Consider the following 21581-nt stretch of genomic DNA (forward strand, 5'->3'; position numbering starts at 1 on the left):
AACAGGGAAAACAGCACCAGGTAGTGCTTTTCAGGTGACAGCTGAGGAGCCACTGCTGCGTACATGTGAAGAGATGTCCATATGGTATCTCTTCAGAGACACGCACATTAAAATGTCATGCGTCATTCATCTGAGATAACTTGAGCATATAACTGCTGTTGAGGCCAATTGCTTCGTGGAAGGCACACTGTCCCAGGGAAACAAAAGCGGAGGCACTGAAATGGTCTCCCGCGGCGGGACCCGAGGCAGGGTCAACTCACCCAGTAAAAGAGATAGGAAGCCCTGAACAGAGGGTATATTTACCATCCACAGGAAAAGCAGAGCCGCGCCAAGAAGGGCCACTGGCGCGGTTCATCAACCGCTTTTATTGCCGGCTGGGAGGGGCACCAGCAGATGACGTCAGAAAAAACCGCCGCCTGGCATATTCAAAAGCCGGCAGTGGAGAAATGGCGGAGGAGGCAGCAAGGATGCCCGATGGCGAAGCTACTCCCTGGGCTGTGACTCAAAGTTGACACCTCTGGAAGGGGCAGGACGGAGACCCGCTGAAGGGGTCTCAACTACATTAAGAAGTCTTCACACCCAGCTCAGCGGGACAGCCGGGACAAAGAAGTTCAGCGTCGAGGGATCTAGAGGACCACAGGCGTCAGACCCGTGAGTGGGGTTGGCAGAGACCTGTACCCCAATTTATTCTTTGCTTCTTTCTTTGTTTTACTTTATTTTGGAGGACACTTGGAGTCAGAACCAGGGACGGACCCTCTGCAGGCTCCAGGGTAATGAAGAGAGACTGAGGCGGTATTGCAGGAGCCTCAGAAGGATTTCAGATGCAGAGATTAAGACGATCCCACACCTCACGGTCATCCAGGGATGGACAAGGTGATAAGGAGACAGACAAGGACATCACAAGGGAACAGGCTGGCGACCCATCATCTGGCGGTCCTGAGGGCAGGTGCATAGCTGGGGTGTAGGGGAGGTGGAGCCCAAAGAGCCGCCTGCAGAGGGCAGCACCCGATTCGCGAGAATCCATGAGAAGGAGCCCCACCACTGAAGAAAAGAAGACCAAGTCATGGTAGGAAAGTGTTGGGGTCTCTCTCGAGGTGGAACATGACCTAACTCTCAGGTCCCAGGGACATACCCCTCAGCCGGAGCCGAGTGTGCGTTCGAAGGCCACGAGAGAGTGCCTATATGAGACCAGGCAGGGGCACACTAAAAACATGAGTGGTTGTTGTGACATGCTTGACCATTGAAGAATTAATAGGCAAAAACTTGGACTTTCTGATTAGCATAACATGTCAGCCTTTTGACTAAACTTTTACATCTTAGACTGCTGAAAAATTAAGGATGGAGTTTTGAATTCAGTATGTAGTCTGATGTGACAAAGAGGGTGTTTCTAGCACGATCAAACCATTATGAGGGATTGCATCTAGGAGATTTAGGTTTAGCTATTATCCAGTGACTTTTGAAGTTTTTTTTCTGTTTCTAAACAAAAGATTGATTTGCCTCCTAATTCTATAGGGTGGAGAAAAGTGCAGGAAGATGCATTGCCCTAGTGCCCTGCATTTCACAACAGCAAGTTTTTTTTTTTTCTTCTGAAGCTTGAAGTTTTGCTCATTCCCACAAGTGGAAATGGAGGCCATCTTCTTAGATCACTTAGTAATAATCTAAGTTATTTAGAATTTTTCCACTTTTACCTCTTTCTCCTTCTCCTCTCAATGTTGCTGATTTAGTAGAAGTGACTTGGGAAATCCAGTGTCTTTATATGTGTCATATTCTGCAAGCATTAACATACAATCAGTATTCTTAAAGAAAATAACTCACTAGCAAGTAACCTTTCTCCATCTCCTAAAAGCCTCTTTGCTATTATGAAGCAGAATGAAAGTGACCTCTTGTACCATGGAAAAAACAGCAACCAAAATAATCCCAACTGTAGTAATTGATTAATTGTATTAATTTTGATTTGTTTTGGAAAGCTGAGCCAAAATGGAAGCTTTACAGCAGCTGATCTGCAGGGCGAGGAGGGTAGCACTTCATTAGTTTATATTTAGGCAAAGCAGCTGAACAAATGTCTTCAATCTTCATTTTAACAGCAAGAGTTTAGAACCAGAGATAGGAATCCAATGTAAAGAGTGCGTACAGCAAAGGCGTTCCTCACATTCTTTTCCTGGGAGGACATTATTGCAACTAATTCTGTTGTGTAGTTGAGTTTAAAACCATAATTATTGGGTTTTGACTTCTAAAGTGAGATTCATTGGTCACTAGGCATCTCAGTAAGTTACATGACATTACAATGTCCACAGCTAGTCAAACCAGGTTATGTTTAGATGACTAGCGCTACTTAAATAAAACCTGGAACATTTAATTAAGGTGTTTTAATATGGATTTGAATGCAAAACTTTAAGAATCCTGTATGGAAAATGTTGGCACTTAAACAGGATATAGTTACTTAGGCTTTTAAACCTGCAGTTGTTAACCTGGAGACATACCGTGATACTATGCAGCAGACCCAAACCTGCTATGGAAAAATCTCATGAGAGCCATCCAGCCTGAAAAAAAGGTGGAATCAACTATTACGGTAAGAGCTACCTCACAGACAGCCTACCAACAACACAGGAGAGAACCAAGACAGCAGAACACAGAATACCAACATCATAAACTTACCATAACACCACGTATCTCATTCTAAAATATCTGTATTCTCGAAAGGCCTGGATTTCTGCCCAGAAGAACAACAGGGCAAGATACTAATATGTGGAAAATGAGAAGAATTTCTAAGCAGGTTTCTACTGAAAACTTCCACAACCAGAACAGAACCACTTCTGATAAAACAAACAACAATAAAATGTCTGACTGGACACCTCCCAGCAGACAGAACCATACATCTTCACTGGTAGAAGAAAGCTAACGGTGCAATTTGCAGTAAAAGTCAGGACTACCACAACCTTTCTCCCTCAGAGGGAAAAGCCATACATTCCCTAAGATCCAACAACAAAATAGTAATCAAACCAGTAGATAAACGAGGAGTTATTGTTATCTTCAACTGTCAAGACTACGTCAGTTGTCATCTTCTTTCATATAGCTGATGTAGGTATAGAATAGCAACTATAATCATACATTTTAGGTGGTTGAGCCAGAAAAATGTGTCAGGAGCAGCAGAGTGTATCGCTGTGATACCTCCTTCATATTTGTGGATCAGGCATTGAGTTGTTTTATGTTCCATTGTCTGTTCTGGGTGATGATAGTTGCACACTGGAGAGTTTTTAATTTTCCATTTGTGCATCAAGTACCCACATCTCCCATGGCTTGTGCAGATATGGTTTAGAGTTGTCCATAAGCATCATGGGAGATCAAAGCCAGGTATTTTCTTCATTGGAGCTATCATAAGATGTTTATTTGGAACTTCCTGTGAATTACATTCAGTTTTCCAAGCTTCATCAGGGTTAAAATCATGTTGTTGAAGGTTAAGTGGGTAGATCCAGAAGGGCTTGTGGACTTTAGGTGATGGTGAGGGGCATTGTTGAGGTCCTGATGGATTGAAGGATGTTTGTTTTACTTAATTTGTTGGACTTCCCTTAGAGTTGCTGCCTCGCAATTAATGGGTGGAGGAGCGATGTGTGACAGCATGGGCAGCCAAAGGTTTGGGGCCAACTTAAGGGTTCCAGTGATGCACTGCATTGCAGAGTTCAGTTGGATGTCAGCAAGTCAAGTGTGATTGCTTCCGGTCCATACTGGTGTATAGTAGTCGACTACAGTATAGGCAAGGGCCAGCACTGATATCTGTAATACTGATATTGATGCTCCCTAGCTTGTGCTTGCCAACTACTTGTGCTTGCTAATTTCTCCCCAGCTTGTGCTTGTTATCTATGTCAATGGGCACCTATATATGAGCTGCGAGGCGGTTCCAGCACACTGTAGTTACAGTGTGTCAAAGCAGGCTTGATTAATCAAGTCTGCTGGAGTGTGGTAATTACTGTGTTTTAGCAGACTGCAGTGTTATATGTATCAGCATCCCTGCGCTGAAAAATGGTGGTGGGGGCACTTTACCTAAAGCTTGGTTGATGAGCTTTAGTTAAAGCGCCCATGCCACCATTTTTCAGTGCAGGGATGCTGATGCACATGAGATGCTCTGGGTGCTTTAATTAGAGTGGTTCTTGGAGCTGTTCTAACCTCTCCCCCACTCTCCTGGAGGCTATGTATAAACACCCAACGAGGCTAACAGATAACTCTGACATCACCTTCTATAAGGGGAACTGGGTAGGACCCCACACCAGTATTTGCTCCAGAAATGGAAAATATTATCAAATCCTTTTCATACTAGCTTCAGGAAAGGTAAGAAGAATCATCAAACAGTTACAACCTATATTGGATAAAGATCAGACCTTGAGAGAAATTCCCAGTCTCTAGCTCCTGGCTTTCAAACAACCTCCTAACCTTGTGCAGCTCATCATCAGAAGCAAACTCCCTGCTGTTCAGCAGACATCAAATGGGACATAGTCTTGTCTTGACTATAGATGCAAAACCTATGAGCACATCTCTGCTGCTACTGCAGTCAACACCTGCTGCAACAGACGCATCAGAATCTGGATTCTACACATGTCTATCCTACACGTCTAAAATGTGGTATCTCTCTCCAGTGCACTAAATATTCCTATGGAAACTATGTGAAACTACTTGCCCTGCTTCTGGGAGGCGGCACTGCTCCAGCCCCGCCTGCCCATGTGTACCCCCTAAGACCAGTCCAGGTACCCCCCAGGGGTTTGCATACCCCTGGCTGAGAACCCCTGCAGTAGAAGGTATCGACCACAGAAATCCATAGCACCAGTAGCTGTATTATGCCAGCCTGGCTTCTTGTTAGTGATCATTTTATTTGTTTAAGGAAGAAAAATCTATTAAACTCCCACATAAAGCATTTCATTAAGTTAAAACAAGGATTACTAAGTACAACTTAAAACAGTATGTATCATTACACTCTTCAAAAAGCCCACACATCTGTCAAAAAAGGGTTACCTAAAGAATTCCGATACCAGACCTCATATTAACTGCCAGTCAGCACAACACTTGCTGACATACCTGAAGAACCGTTTAGAGCTGCTCACCTTTCTCCCCTCAGCCTTTCCATGTTGCAATATCTTTGTACCCTAGCTAAGTTGGGAGAGGAGTTGATTGGGTCATGAATATAGACCAGGAGGAAGGAAATGTTTAGTTTTCAGGCCCAAGCTGGACTGACTTCTATCTCCGTAGATGAAATAGCTGTCTTGCATTTCCCTGTTGGATTCAAAGCAAAGTGTGTAACAAAGAATGGAAAAGTACAACAGTTTAAGTGATATAAGTGAAGTAAATGAAAGAAAACCTTAAGTTCCAGCTGGGTGATGCAGAGATCATGCAAATATAGACCAAGTGTTGCATTAGTTATCCAGAGGCTTTGGCTATAGACTGTCAACCTTCCATGATGGCATTTTAAGTGTGAAGGCAGAGCAAGGCAGAAGTCACACTGTTGGTTTGAGTCTCTGTGCAATATAGAATAGTCCAAGGGTAGGCAACCCCCGGCACAGGTGCCAGAGCATGGCACGTGAAAGCATTTTGCTTGGCACGTGCACCTTGGGGCGGACAGCAAAGGAAGTGTTGCAGCGGTGCTGCCACAACAAGGATTGGGCTCCTCATGGTTCCCCCACCATCCGTCCCTGGCACACCAACATTTTACAAGTGGAGCTTGTGGGTGTTTTTGGCATTCTGCCCAAAAACATTGCTGACCCCTGGAATAGTCATTCATATTTAAATCATTTGGAAGGTGTAAAAATATTGGCAGATGAAAACACATTTTTCACAGCTGTGTCGAGGGTCCTGTTCACTTTCTTATGAATTACCAATACGATTTACGTGTCAGCTATATGAATTGCCAATCTATCCATACAGAGCTGATCCGAGCAGGATACAGGGCCTGGGGCAAATCAGCCCATGCGGGGCCCCGCCCCTGCTCCGATCCCATGGGACCCGGACCCGAAGAAGCTGCCGCGGCGGGGGAGGGCTGATAGCAGTCGGCTAAAGGCGGAACCACCGCCTCACCCAGCTCCATGCCACTGCTGCTCTGCCCAGCTCTGTGGGGCCCCCCCAAAGCACGGGGACTGGGGCAGTTTCCCTGATTCGCGCCCTGCCCGCCCCCCTGGGACAGCCCTGAGTATAGTAATAATTGACTCTAGGTAAAGTACTCAGCCTAATCCGATTTAGATTTTTCAGTTTAGTTTGATATTTACTTGTGGGCAGTATGTTTCATGCACAGCAATTGACTTGGGAATGCATTCCACCTGCTGGCTAAAAGGAGTCTACTAGAGTTACCTTCCACAGCAGTGGTTTTAACTTTTTTAGATTCCAGACATCCTCCATATCTTTTGTGAATGGAGCAACACCCTGTTTCAGAAACTAATTTATTTACTGTGGTGCTTCTCTCCTCCTGCAGGAGTCTAGAGGTAGAGGAAGAATTTGCGGAGGGAAGAGTGAATACTAACCTCCTTGCGGCAGGGCAATTACAAACATAGATTTACTTCATCATATCCCGTGGCACCCTTAAAAGGATCTTACAGCACCCCAGGGTGCCATGGGACCCCAGTTGAGAATCACTGTTCTAGGGCATGATGCAAGTCCTATTTTACTCTAGGGTAGGATATGATGTATTATTATGTTGACATTAAAAAGAACCTGTTTATGCTAACAGGTTTGTTTTGTTTTATGTGTCCTGTTTTTCTGTTAGAGGTAAATTTGTATGAAATAGTGTACCAGTGCCCTTAAGCATGTTGGTAAAAGAATTTTATGCTTCTAAAAATTAAGTAAAATATATATACAGAGCTGTTGAAAAGAACAGGCTTATGAAGTAATAAATATATTTTTCTTGCTTTATATCGAATAGTTAATTTAAGTAAATAATTGTGGATAGATAAAATTAAAAAACTGGTGTCAAAGCATTAAAACCTTTTTTGTTATGTAATATGAAGCTTCATTTTTTATCTAATTAAACAAACAGAGCTGCTAACATATGGGAAGACATGATAATTACACTTTTAAATACGCGTGCCTGAATAGAAAATCTCATTAACAAAATCTTTCCTCTAAAAATACTCAGGCTTTACAACACCTCTAAGAAATTTAGTAACAGATGTCATTGCAATGATTCATTTTGAAAGTATAGGACAGTAGTTAGATCCCTGTTAAATGTAGGTTTTATATTTTAAATGCAGTAATTACATTTTTTTTTGTTTACAGTTCTGAACATAAAGATGAACTTTCTCTTCTAGCAGCTATCTCCTTAGTTATGATCTTTATTCTGGTTCAGAGGAGATGCTCCCTGGTTTCAAAAATTGCGATGGCACTTGGGCTCTTGGGAATCTACAGTTATCGTGCAGCCATTGGAAATGTTGTGTTTCCATGGCAACAAAGCAACAAAGATGTTTCAAAGTAAGTTCCATAGATATGCAACAGACTTGGTACTTTGGATCCTGGAAAATAGCATGTTATCCCTGTACTAGTATTAGACTCTTATGAGCAAAGGGATTCTAGTTGTAGGGATGTGCACTGATAAATTTCATTTTATGTATACAAGTAATTTTTCAGATCAATAAAGTCATATGTGACTATAGCATTTTGAACTGTAAACCTATCAAAAGCTGAGGAAGACTGACCAACTACAGAAGTAGTTTTTTGATCTGGCCAGTTACAAAGTTTTTTTTCTGGAAAAAGAAGAAAACCTTTCACTGTTGTTGCTACATTTACATTTATAGCCTAAATTTAGTCTAAATTTAGTATAAAATATGCCAAACTGACTTAATTAACTACTTCATGGTTATAACTTTTAGACTAAATATGGAAACAGTTTCCCTTAAGTATTGTATTTGTGTCTGTCTTTCACAGCTGAGTGCTTTGTAATATGTATCTTTTCAAGATGCAGTAAATTCATGTTCTTGAGATCTGAAGCTTGCAGCCTAACACTGATTGACACCTTTTCAAAGCTGTGAAGTGGTGCTGCATCCTTTCTTACCATGCCATTCAGTAGGCGGTACATTATGTACAGCATGAAGCGAAATAACCCAATGATGCAACTAACTCAGAAGCTGGCAAACTTTTACAGCCAGAGGGCCAGAACAACCAACCCTGGTCCAATGCAGGTGGGGGGCTTCAGCATCATGTCAACAGCAGGGAGCTTTCCCCATGCTGGGGCCAGGCAGCTAGGAACTGTACCTGTTCCATCACCACCTCTCCCAGTTCCCCATTTCCCAGCTTCCTAGGTGTCTGCAAACTGCAGCTGTGCTACCATCTCTTCTTCTTACTCCCCCTCCCTCCTTCCCCTCTGGTTGTGGCATGGGCATTCATGGGCTACCTAGCCTCAGTGTAGCTCCCTACCAGCTGGAAGCTGCTCCCATGCTGCAGCTGAGAAGGAGCTGGAGAAGAAATGGCAGCGTGAATGTAGTTAGCAGATGCCTGGCCCCAGTGCATCTCCTCCGGGTCTGGAAGCTGCAGCTGCACTCAGGGCCATCCCTAGGGGGGCAAATCAGGGTGAGCGCCCCAGGCCCCATGCTTTGTGGGGCCCTGCAGAGCTGGGCGGAGCAGTGGTGGTGCAGAGCTGGGCGGGGCAGCGGCTCCATGTCTGGCCACTTGCTATGCCTCCCCACCACACCCGGTGCCAATGGGGTCCAGGGCCCATGGGGCTGTATGGGCTGATTTACCCCAGGCCCTTCACCCTGCTTGGATTGCCTCCGCCTGCACTGCAGCTGGGGAACAGAAAGCTGAGAGAAGCAGCAGTGGTGTGCACACAGATCCCAGCTGTCTGGCCCCAGTACCCAGCTGCTAATATGCCAATGAAATCACTCAGTCTTCATTAAATCAGAGCCAGGAGGGCAGAAAGAAGCTGTAGTGTTGTGAGCATGGGTGCAGGCCCAGGCTAAGCCCTCCAGCTACATGCACCAGATCTGTCCCACAGGCTGTCTGTCTGTCATCAACCCCTCGTCTAACTGGTGATGAGTACTTGCGTCTGTTGTACCATTAGCTACTTTGTGAATGCAGCCGAATAGCTTTGATAGTTTTATAACAGCCTTGCAGCTTCAAGATTTTCTATGGGTGAGTTGTTGCAGAAAGTTTCCAGCTTACATTCTAGAGTGTGTTTTTTGGAGAGAGGTGGGGTTTCTGGCTGGAATAAATTTTTAGAGAGAACACTTTGAGACAGACTAATATAGTATAGGTTGGGGGTCATGCTTTGAGGTCAGAGTGTCCATGATCACCAAGATGTAGAAAGTGGGCACCACCTGGGAAATGCTCCAAGAACAGGTTTTAGAGCTAGGTAGCAGAAGGCCAAATTTACTGAGAGGTTCATGTAGTTCTTTTACTTCAGAGTGAAAATGTATTGAAAAGAACTTGACATCCTCATTTAGTTTTAAAGTAGCACTGTGTATATTTAATCTGCTGTGTAAAGAAGTCCCCAGCGGTCTGCAGGATTTGGCTATGTGCATGAATTTGTTTTTCTGGAAATACGCCTGATTTCTAATTGTGATTTCTAGTTTTGCTTTGTTTCACTAAAATTCCTTAGGGTAGAATACTGTGTTCCTTCAGTGGGAAGAAAACTACTGTAGTGTGGAACAGAATATTAACTGCATCCACCAAGCTTCAAATAAAAAGAACACAATTACAGTAATAAGTGAAGTTCTTAAATATACAGAGTGAGCAAAGCTTTCACTGACAGCTTATTTATGTTATAGTCAGCATGTTAATTGCAATTAGAATAAGACAAATATGGTTTTTATACCGTCTCAGCCTAAATTTGAATGTGAATATGGTGATTGCTGTGTCAGACCTTCTAGCTCTGATTAAGGAGTAGTTTAAAAGCTGTTACTTAGTGTCATAAAATAAAGGTTTACTGCCAAATGCATGGTCTCACATTCAAAGTGCAGGTTGAAGAGATGTGGCTATTTAGCTGTAGACATGCACACGGCTTTTTAATAAAAAAAAATCAGCGCTTAGGAAAGTGAGGGAGGGTAGTAGGCGAGCTTCTGTGCACAGTTCTGCCAAAACATCTCAACTTCATCTTGCACCATTTTTAGAATTCCGTTGAGTCAGAGGAACCAAAAAAATTCAAGGTTTTGCATTTGGGCAAAGATCTCCATTTTAATTTGCTCACTGTTTAAACTAAACTAATAGCCAGAGAATAGAAAGTACCAAATGCATACCGGGTGGGGGCTGCAAAAGTAAAAGGAAAGGAGTCTTACACTGCCCTAAGCTCCAAACTTAATCAAGAAAAAATACAAGGAAAGATGGCCTGTTTCATACTGGGTTGCCAATCAAGTATCAAAGAGGTGATACTTCCCCTCTATCGGGTGCTGGTCAGATCGCAGTTGGAGTACTGCATGCAATTCTGGTCACCGCACTTCAAGAGGGATGTGGATAACCTGGAGAGGATCCAGAGAAGGGCCACTCGTATGGTTAAGGGCTTGCAGACCAAGCCCTACGAGGAGAGACTAGAGAACCTGGACCTTTTCAGCCTCCGCAAGAGAAGGTTGAGAGGCGACCTTGTGGCTGCCTATAAGTTCATCACAGGGGCACAGAAGGGAATTGGTGAGGTTTTATTCACCAAGGCGCCCCCGGGGGTTACAAGAAATAATGGCCACAAGCTAGCAGAGAGCAGATTTAGACTGGACATTAGGAAGAACTTCTTCACAGTTAGAGTGGCCAAAGTCTGGAACGGGCTCCCAAGGGAGGTGGTGCTCTCCCCTACCCTGGGGGTCTTCAAGAGGAGGTTGGATATGCATCTAGCTGGGGTCATCTAGCATCTAGCTGGGGTCATCTGAACCCAGCACTCTTTCCTGCCTTTGCAGGGGGTCGGACTCGATGATCTATTGAGGTCCCTTCCGACCCTAACATCTATGAATCAGGGACCATGTGTTTTTTTTAACTTTTAATTGTATTTGCTATGTGAGCATCAAGTTAATGTACTAATATGACCATAATATGAGGAAATGTAGGGCTTATATTGCATTACATATAAAACTATGTTAAAAGAATGATAAGGTTGCAAAGTCACCTATTCCAAAACTGGGAAAGTTAGGGTTAGATTTACTTGTGTAAACCTAATTCACCTTCTTTTTGTGCATGCATTGCTGTGTAATGTGAACTACATTAATCACACAGAACAAAGGCCAGTGACATTTTATATGCTGTAGGCTGGAACAACCCAGATTTTGTCCAGTGCAGGCTGGATAGCATAGAATAATAGAAAGTTAGGGTTGGAAAGGACCTCAGAAGGTCATCTAGTCCAACCTCCTGTTCAAAGCAGGACCATCCACAACTAGATAATCCCAGCCAGGACTTTGTCATCCAACCAGGTCTTAAAACCCTCCAAGGATGGAGATGCCACAGCCTCTCTGGGTAACCTGTTCCATTGCTTTACTACCCTCCTACTGAGAAAGTGGTTCTTCCTAATATTTAACCTAAACTTCTTTGCTGCAACTGAAGATCATTGTTCCTTGTTCTGTTATTTGCCAGCATTGAGAACAGCCTAGTTCCATCCTCTTTGTAACCACCCTTCAGGTAGTTGAATGATGTTATCAAATCCCTCCTCACTCTTCTCTTCTCCAGACTAAGTCCAGGTCCCACAGCCTCTCCTTGTAAGTCATATGCTCCAGCCCCCTACCCATTTTCGTTGCCTTCTGCTGGACTCTCTCCAGTTTGTCCTCATCTTTTCTGAAATTGGGGGCTGTAGCAAGTGCTTGTCCCAGGGGTGGTTGCAGTGCCCCGTGGTGGCTGCAAAGTCCTTGCCAACTCATGCTTATTCTTGGACAATCTTCCCTTCGCTTTCCCACCACACCTTGATGTTAATTTTTTAGAAAAAGTGAGGCCCGCTATTCTTCTGGCCCCTCTTTCTCTCTGGGCTAGTTGGGACCTCCATACCTCCCCTTCAGTCCCTTCCACAAGCCCCCAGTGCTTACCCCCAGTTCAGATATTAAGGCAGGAGCCCTGCTGCCAGGAGCTCTTTTCCTTGTGGTGCTCAGGGCTAGGCTGCCTGACCAGCTCAGGCCTTGGACTTATATGCCTCAAACCTGCCTCCCTTCTGGTCAGCTGGCACCCTAATCAGAACCCCCTTGCCACCTGCAGGCAGCTTCTCAGTGGGTGCATCTGTGTGTGTCCCTGACTGCGCAATTGGTGCTGCACAGTCCTGGTGGCACACAGGTCATTTTTGACCCTACAGTGCAATAGTGGCAGCATCATGGTTAGTGCCCACTAATGCTATGATGATGTAGTGTTTCATGTGCATGTGCCCTGGCAGCTTCTTTTCTTAAAGAGATAGGCACTTCAAGCACCCTGTCACAGGGGCCCAAAACAACACAGTGCTGAATAGAGGGTAATAATCATGTCCTTCAGTCTGCTGGCAACACTCTTACTAATGCTGCATTTGCATGTCAGTGGTGCAGGTCTTTCCTTGCACCGCTGCCAGAGCCAGGCACCTGGGAGCCGTACCTGTGCTGCCACTGCTTCTCCCAGCTCTCTGCTCCCCAGCCGTGGTATGGGTGTAACTTCCATCTGATGGAGAGCTGCCCAGGGACCAGCATCTGCAAAGTGTCTGTATGGCTGCTGCTTTTCACCACTCTCCCTCTCCCTTCCAGCTGCCACATGGGCACAGCTGGAAGCTGACTGGCTCCAACACTGCTCCCCGCTGGGTAGAAACTGCACCTGTGCTGCAGCTGGGGAATGAGTGGTTGAGGAAAGCAGTGGTGGCATGGGTGGAACTCCCTAGCCCATGCATAGGTGCAGGCAGTTCTTCCCACTGCTGATGTGCTCTTGAAATCATCTGGCCCACGTTGGACTAGAGCTGGCTCCGACACAGATCCTTGCTGTTGGGCACAAATGTGGGCTGAGGATCCAGCTCCATGAGCCAGATTCAGTGGCTCCATGGGCCAGATCTGGTCCATGGACCATAAGTTTGCGACTTGACATAGAGTCTTTTTTCTACTCAGCCTTTCCTTGTACTCCTTCATTATATAAGATAGTATCCAATGAATGGGTACTGTTCAGTGTTTCAGTTTATCCATCATTATTCAGTATGATACACAGTGCCTTATTTAATGCACACCACCAATGCCACGAACTGAATGCAATTATTTCCTCAGAGGATTTTCTTTGGTGCCCATCACCATAGCATCCCAGTGCATCACAAATATTAATTTATTTTCATGACACCTATGGTAAACAATTCCTGTGTAATAGATGAGGAATTGAATTGCAGAAGTCAAAATCAAAAGTGAAAATCAGCCCCCCACTCCTATTTTAAACCACTGAAAACAGTCTTAAAATGTGATTTTAGGCCACATTAACTCTAGGCTTTGTTGTCAGCTTAAACAATGGTAAAAAGTAGAAAGATATTTGGAAACTTTTAAAGGAATTCCAGTGGTGAACTTTTGGTCGCATAAAGAAAAATACAATGTCCTTGTTGCTTTTTATATAGCTAATGAACATATAGCAATTTAGAACATATTTGACACCAGTTGTGTTAGTTCTGATTTTGCTTTTGATGTAGATGTCAGGTCAGAGGTCAGCCCCAGCCTCATGGCCCATTGGGCTAATGTGGTTAAGACACCAGTGTCTCTACACCAGCTATGCACAAAGGAGTAATGGGGTCACTTTTGACACCTCACCATGAATGACCAGGTACTCATTTGTAGCTGGATCAACTGAGGGTAGCTTGGTATGCCTTCAGAACCAGAGCGAGGTATTTTAACTGCTTCACCACCATGCCCCTTGATGCAGGTGTCATGTTTATGAGATCCCCCCTTCTTTTTCCTTCCCCCATAGCACAGTTTTTAGCTCTCCACCACTGAGTTTTCTTGCTGAACAGCAGGGCCTCTTGGGCTAGGGACAGAAATTACACACAAACTGGTATAAGTGGTTGGAAACAAGTTCAGATCTGTAATATAGCAGGGCTAGGTACAGACATTCAAAAAGCCAGAGGCAGAATTGATCCAAGTTGCATAGTTTTCTGTAGGCAGCATAATTATATTGATAGTGAACAGCATTTATGTTCACCCTTTGTGGGGGGGGAAATCTTAGACCACATTCTGTCATTTTTAAATCAATCTATGTGTGCTGAACTTCTGTTCTGTTACGAGTATAGATCAGTTTCTAAGCAGTTTATACTGGTAAAAGTGTAATGTCTGTACCTGGCCAGAGTGCCCCAGTACAGAGCAGGACCAGTCTCCACTCCTCTTGGCTGCTAAGTAGTGGGTGCCTCTCAAGCCAGTTACTGCTAGGGGAAAGGAGTAACTAGTTCAGTAAGCTTTCTTCTGTCGCTGGACTTTCTAATGTGGCATGGAGAGTCCCTCATATGATATTTTCTCCCTTCAATTCCACTAAAGATAACCTTTTGTCACCAAATGTGACTGCTGCTGGGAGATGGATGAGGAAGAAGCCATTAAAGCAAGCACTTTCTTATGTGGCTTTTGCTAAGATAACCTTTAAATTAAACATTTCTGAGGGAATAATTTAGACCCCCACTTTCCCTCAGAGGACCTATCTAAAATAATGCAGGATGCCCAATGGGAAAACTAACTATTATATAGCAACCCGAACAAAGTAATGACAGTGTTTCACTGTCAGAAGATGCATTTATTTGGAGATAATTTTGAGTCTAAACCTTCCTCAGCCGGTTATATCATAGCTTTTATTTAAGCCATTTAAGACAGGTAAACATCTGAAGCTGTTACTTTTCCATCTAGGTTTTATAAATATATTGAAATGATTTCTATGAGGATAACGCCAACAGAATATCCTGAGATATTGAGATAAGGCATGTAATTTTTACACTGGTTAGTGGAAAGAAGTTGACCTAATTAGGTGCCTTTTATCTTCAGTTTCTATGAATGCTTTTGATAAATGAAGTAGAACTTTCTTGCTGAATGTCTTCAACCTATTAGGGTGTCTTCAGAGGTTGGGGTACATTAAAATTGCACACCTGTTCTAGATATACTTCAGAAAAAATGCTGCAGTAGCTTGGAATCGAGGTAGGAATACTTCCTTCCTGCACCAGTAGATCTGAGTTGGGAACCTCTAAAGTGGGTACTGCTATTGAAAATTGCGTTCTTTTTCCTCTGTGGCCTCTATCATCTTGACAAAAAAGTAGTTGTAACACGAAGCCATAGATGAAATCAGTCATGGAGAGATGTGAGATTCTGGAAAATGAATAAGCCCTCTTGCAAGTAATTTTGGAGTAGGAATAGATTAAACCTGAATTTGTATATGGTGGAGCTCTTCAGATTTGTGGAGCCATACCTTGTGCTTCATTCATAGATACTGTAAAAACTACATAACAGGAAAGCATCAAGTTTTCTTAAATTTGAAGCTTTTTTCCCCAAGTGCTTTAACATTGGATGGGAGCCAACTGGCTTTAGCAATATTAAAATTTGATATCATCCCCCTCAGACTTTAAGTATAATTTTCTGAGACATCTTAGCCTCATTTTTAATTTATAATTATGAAAAATTTATGAACTAGCATTGGATGCAGTTGGTTCATTTAGATGTCTGAAAGTGTCTAGATAAATTCATGAGTTGTGCTAGTGTCATTTCAGTGTCTTGCCTATTGCATAATTTGATTTCATGTGATACTGTAGTTTTTTAATGTCTTTTCTCATGATGCATTTGTGGTATTGAGTTATGTGTACCCCTTAATATTGCTGTATGCAATAGTTTTAATTTAGCTTTCACTTCTCATTAAGAGTATAAAACTTCTATTTAAGTGTAGCATTTTCCAGTTAATCTTCAGTTGGTCACTTGCCAAAAGCCACTTAATTGAACAGTTTGGTAGAATGAGTACCGTACAGTAAAAAAAACCAAAACGCGTTTCTTCTGAGTTTAGTTGATACTGTTTGACTTTTTTTTGAGTTCTTCCAAACTTTGAAAAAGGTTGTCAAATAGGATTTTTTGCCTTTAAAAGGCTGCTATTAATTTGGGGATACATATCCTCTTCGCGCTGTTGTTACAGTAAACCCAAAATCTCTGGTAAATGGTTCAGTAAAAAGGAAAATCTTATCAGTGTATTTTGTAATGCTAACGTGTAGTTTGCTTCACTTTTATTTTTGACAAGGCCGTTTCCTGTGCCATACAAGAGTGTTCACTTCCAGTTTCACCTTTGAGACAGATGTAACATTGAAAGACTTTGATTGCCTTTGAAGCTCTCCAAAGAGCAAGTGGACAGATGTACACACCCTTTGAAGCTCTGCAAAAATTTTGCAAGTGCTCTAAATATAACCCTGTAAGAAACAAGTTCTATTTAGAAACACTTCAAAATTAATGCAAAACCTATGGAGCGTGACGGGAGAGCTTGGTCCTCCAGCATCCCACAGTACACTTCTCCGTTACTCTCCTTGCACTCCTCCACCCCCAGCAGAGCTCTCCTGTGCACTCCACATCTGCTCTTCACTGCTGTTTTGCCATAGCCTGGAGACTACAGGCCCTGTGCCTCTCCAGTTTTGGTGGTGAAGTGGGAGTCTCTATAGGAGAGTGGAAGCAGAGTGCTCGCTGACGTTTGGCTGGACAGGTTACAGCAGCCCCTGTGAGACCAAGGGTGCAAAGTGCAGGCACTCATCTCTGCTCCTCAGCTCTCCCTCATTTCAGGGGAAGGAGGGGAGTGGAGCCCTAGAATGTGTAGCCTCCTGTCATACCCCTGGCTCATGAGCATGCTACTATGTGGAACTACAGTCATTTTTGAAGCAATGTAGCTGAAGGACACAGCAGGGAGCAGTAAGTCTGTTCATGGCTGCTGACCTTCTTCAAAGGCTACATCTGTCCCTGCCTTTGCTGCCAGCATAGTGGCAACAAAGAGAAACAGGCAAGTTTCTGTATAGAGGAGAGGTGGATCTGAGCCCATTGGCTGCAAGCCCAAACCAAAAGGTCTACTTGCAAATCCTGCGTGAGACTTGCTGCCATGATGCGTATAGATCATTGCCAGATGGGGAGTGAAATCTTACCTGCCCCTGGTCTCTGCACTTTTGCTGCAGCTGCTGCAACTCTTGTTGTAACAGTGTAAGTTTGGCTGCTGTAGCTGAGGGATGGGCTTGCTGCACATTGATGCAACAGCTACACTAGCATGGACTCCACAGGGAGCTCTTGGTACCCCATTCCCCAGATATGCTTTTGGGTGCAGGACTCTCTCCCACAGCAAGGTCTTGGTGGGAGGAACACATTCTGCTTGCCTTGCTCACCGTCTTCCCCCACAGATATGTTACTGGACACAGGGCTGAATTTGCCTGCCTCCCTATTGCTGGACTGCAAATGGTCACCCCTGCTGTGGAAAAGATTTCTGTTGGGGGAGGGGCCATACTGGTGCCCACTCTAAGCCCCTCTCCCTGCCCTAGTTATGCTACTGCTTGCTACCACACCCTGATGACCCACTTTACCCATGCCAAGCATGTTGTCTGTGTGTAAGCACAGACCCCTGCCTTCAGCCTTTCTCCCTCCAGACAGCCCCACAGCTGTCTCCACCCCTGCCTACAGTACTTTTCAGGCAAGCAGCTGTAAGAGGCAAGAGTTGGCCAAAGGGACCCAGTTGGCACCCTTGGGTACAATGCGGGGAGGGGAGGCTAAGGTTAAGCCCTGAGAAAAATACTTCCTGCACAGTGCTGTGCTCCCACTTGGACACTATATGGCACTTCTTGCTTCAAGTATGCCTACTCACTTCCTTCCAGCCACGGATTTTCAGTGAGCTTAAGTTTTTTGCTTAATTTTTACGGAAGCCTAATTTTTATTACAGAATTTACAGGAATTTTTAGCTTGTTTCTTTATGGGCAGTCTTAAATTTATGGATAGTTGGTAATCCTGGTAGGATCTTAAGAAACTAGGGTTGGAAGGGACCTCACAAAATCATCTAGTCTAGCCCTCTGCTTAAGGTAAGATCGTTCCTGACTAAACCATCCCAGCCGAATGCCTGTCTAACCTGTTCTTGAATATTTTCAAGAATGGCGATTCCATATTTTTTCTAGGTAGCTTGTTCCAGTGCTTGACCACCAGGCTTATTTGCTTGTTTCATCCATGATTTGCATCGCATCATTAACGTAAATTATACATTCTTTGTGAGGACTGTTTGTTTATTGTATAAGGAGGAAGAAGAAAAAAAACCCCTAAGGAATTAAATTTTTTAGATGAGATCCAAAAACCCTGAGGTGAAACAATTTTTTTGTAAGAAAGTCTCAATAATGTCTATCATGACTAACTAGAAAAAATCACTTTCATTAGGCAATAATGTTTAATAGAAACTGGCTAATTGCTTTGTTGACAAGAAAAGAATAAATTATCTGGCCTTTCATATGAACGGGCAGTCAGTGGGAAATACACCTTTAATCACAGCATGCAAGCAAAGATTAGCTTGTAGCTCTTAGTTTTATTTTTCACAGATTTATCAGAAAAACTTGTCTTAAAAGGTTAGTGATGGTGGGTGGATGTTTGTGCCTTCATATCATTAGTGTAGGATTTCTTTAGTTTTCTTTGTTGCATCTGTAGAATATCATTACATCCAAAACTTACTAATACTACTCTGCTTTCTGCTTCCTGCCCTCTGCCACTGTACTGCTTGTCCTGATTTGCCAGATGCCACACACACAGGCTGCCTGTGTGTTGTGCACATGCCACAGGTTGGCCACCCTTTACCAATGTTTTTCCTTCCTCAGATTTATGTTCTGTTTCCTTTATATGGAAATGAAATTTTAGGCATCAAGTCACCTGCTAAGAATTGTTTTTGGTGCTAGTGCAAGGTGGGATTTTATGAGGATGGGAAATACGGTATGCATATGAGAGAGAGATTTTGTTTTGATTTGTTTTGTTTTGCTTCAGGAGATTTTTGCATAAGTTTGTTCCTTATGAACAGCTTTTCCAATCGGAACAGTTTGGTGTTGTGATCTGAACTTCCACTGTTTGAGCACCTCTGACTTGAACTCTGTTTTATGTTTTTAATTGATTGTGGGTTCTCTACAGCAAAGCGTGTTCCTGCATAACTACTGTATAAAATGACTAGTACTCCTTAGAGATATCTCTTTCTTTCTGTCTCTCACTGTGGGTAGTGGAAAGACTCTTTCATTATTTCTTAAAAGCATTTTAATATTTTGACAATGTTTACTATATTAAATATTTGACTTTTTGGATGATTTCAAGTTAGTCCACTCTGACATGAATTTTGATCCAGTTTGCCGAATGAATAGTGGAGCGCTAATTAATTTTTAGGATGCTTGCAACCTCTCCTGCTTATTACTACTTGAGACCAAGAGTCATTCTGATCTTTTAAAAACCTGTGCTCCATTATGAGCTCTCTTCAGTGTGATACTCTAGCTTCTCATTAAGGGGATGTTAATGGAAAATGAAGAAGCAAGTTCACTTTACTGGGGTAACTATGATATCAATTGTAACATTGTGAAGAAATTCCCTCCCCTTCTCTCTGCCCCTCACGTGGGTCAGCCCAGGTGACCCCTCTCTTGCCTTGCTTTCTTCTTGGCTCAGGTTAGTCCATCAGGTGACCTGGCCAGATAAAATTCCTAGGGGGAGGACAGGAACTCTCTTTTCCTTCTGGTGGGAAAAACTTCAAGCAAGTGCTCCAGGCTTCTGTTTGGTGATTTTCTATAAGTAAAAACCTAGAAACTAGCTTGGAGTTAGGAATTATGTGTAGGCCAGTCATGTCTTAAAAGGGTAACTATACCAGACTTTGTAAGACTCAAGTTGCTTTTGTTTGCTCAAAATGTATTCTGACTTCCTTATTCGACCCACTCCCCACCCCCGCATCAATAAAGGTGTTGGGTTACAGCTTGCCTTGCTGGGCTACTGTTGAGAGGGGGGGGAGCCCTACCACTCTCCGCTTGGCCAGTGGACTTTGTCTTTTTATTTTCCCTCAGTTCTATCTGATGCTGTCTTGGGATGCTTTGGGCTGAAAGACGCACCCAGTAATATTACTGTGGGCAAAGCACCCCCAAGGTTTGCTGGGTCTCTGTGCCTTGGGCTGCACAGAGGCCTACCAGAGAGCAGTGCTCGGGTGGTGGCAGTGTTACCCCAGGCTTGCGGGTGTTCTTCAGGAAGTGGGACAGCTGGCTGTAGGATCCCTGAGGGAGACTCCTAAAGCAAGATTTTGGGCCTGGCACAATGAAATGGGTGGCTTTGCTGTACAGCTTCGCTGCAGCACCATGAGGACTGCTGGCTCCCTCTGGGGAGCCAGCATTTTATTTTCAGTAAATTGTTTTTTTCCCCCTGCAGATTTCACAGGCATTGCCCGATTTCACTGGCAGTGCTGGATTTTGTGATTTCTGTAAAACTGCAATTTGAATAGTTCCTAGTAGTAGCTCAACCATAAAAATTTCTAACCCCGTGCCCTTAAGTACACGGATTTATAAATTGGGCCTCTTTAAGTGCCTAAATATGAAATTTCTGAGTTTGGTTTTAGACAACTATTTTTTTTTAATTCTTAATCACTGTATATATACTTATTGTACTTTTCAATAAAATGTCACAGACAGAAACTTAAACCAAGATTAATTGGCACAGCTGTTCTTAAAAATGTAAGTATGTTACATGGGAAAAAATTGTGTTTGTTTCTTCTTGACACAGCACTAAATTTGAGAAATTAAATAAAGAAATACAGGGAACCCTTGCCATTCACAGATTCGTGATTCACAGTTTCGAATATTTGCTGTGTGAATATTTGAACCCATGCTCTCTCCCCACACACGCTCTCTCCCTGCATGCTCCCCCACCATCGCTGACAGCTCTGGCAGCGTCTACGGGAGCTGCAAACTTGGTGCCACCATGCTCCCGCCACCATTCATGAATGTATTCGCGGATTTCCCCGTTCGCGGGGATCCCTGTAACGTATCTCCCTGCAAATGGCAAGGGTTTCTTGTAAATGCTTCTAAAGCATTACTAAGCCATGCTGTTGTGGTTGCTTTTGTATTTAATGGAATAAAAATTAATCTGATTACTTTGTTATATGATGGGGCAAAAAATTATTTCAGCTGGAGGGCCACTTAATCAGTTTTGATGAGCTGTCGAGGGCCACAAGGGTAGCCCTGCCCCTTTACAGGTGCCTCACCTCTTGGTCACCATCTTGGGACCAGAACTCCCACTTGTAACCCCTGAACTTTGCCCTTGGAAGTCCCTCCCTTTGCCCTGAAAGTACTCCTTTTGGTGGGGAGAGTGTTGCTATCTTGAAACCAGGAAAAAAACCAAACCATACACTAAAAAAACACATCTACTATAACTTATTGTAATTTTTCTTAAAAATATTGTTGTCCTGATTTATGTGTTTGCATAGTGTATCCAAAGGCAATTGTATAATAGCTCAAAATACAGTCCTACTCTTATATATTGTGGGTGGGGGTAAAGGGGTGTATGTGGGAGGGAGTGGGGGAGTGTGTGTGATGGGGGAAGGGTGTGGAGTATGTGGTTGGGGTGGGGGTTGTGGGAGGGTGTGGGGTTATGGTGGGTGGGGTGGGAGGGTGTGGGTGTGTTTGGGGGAATGGTTGGGGTGCAGTGTGTGGAAGGGTGCGGGGGCGTGTGTGTGTGTGTGGGGGGGGGGGGGGGGGGGCAGGCAGG

The 21581-nt window shown here is 43.7% G+C and overlaps 1 protein-coding gene across 3 annotated transcripts in view; it reads left to right on the forward strand.

The window, feature by feature from the left end:
- The window catches only part of PIGG (phosphatidylinositol glycan anchor biosynthesis class G), a 203112-nt gene that overhangs the window by 100383 nt on the left and 81148 nt on the right, over positions 1 to 21581 (forward strand). For all 3 annotated transcript variants that reach the window (XM_025199090.1, XM_025199091.1, XM_025199092.1), the window contains one exon: positions 7249 to 7440. In XM_025199090.1, the coding sequence (XP_025054875.1) occupies positions 7249 to 7440 (192 nt within the window). The remainder of the gene's footprint in view (positions 1 to 7248; positions 7441 to 21581) is intronic.

This window comes from Alligator sinensis, unplaced genomic scaffold, assembly GCF_000455745.1.
Source record: "Alligator sinensis unplaced genomic scaffold, ASM45574v1 scaffold607_1, whole genome shotgun sequence".
Taxonomy (NCBI): Eukaryota; Metazoa; Chordata; order Crocodylia; family Alligatoridae; genus Alligator; species Alligator sinensis.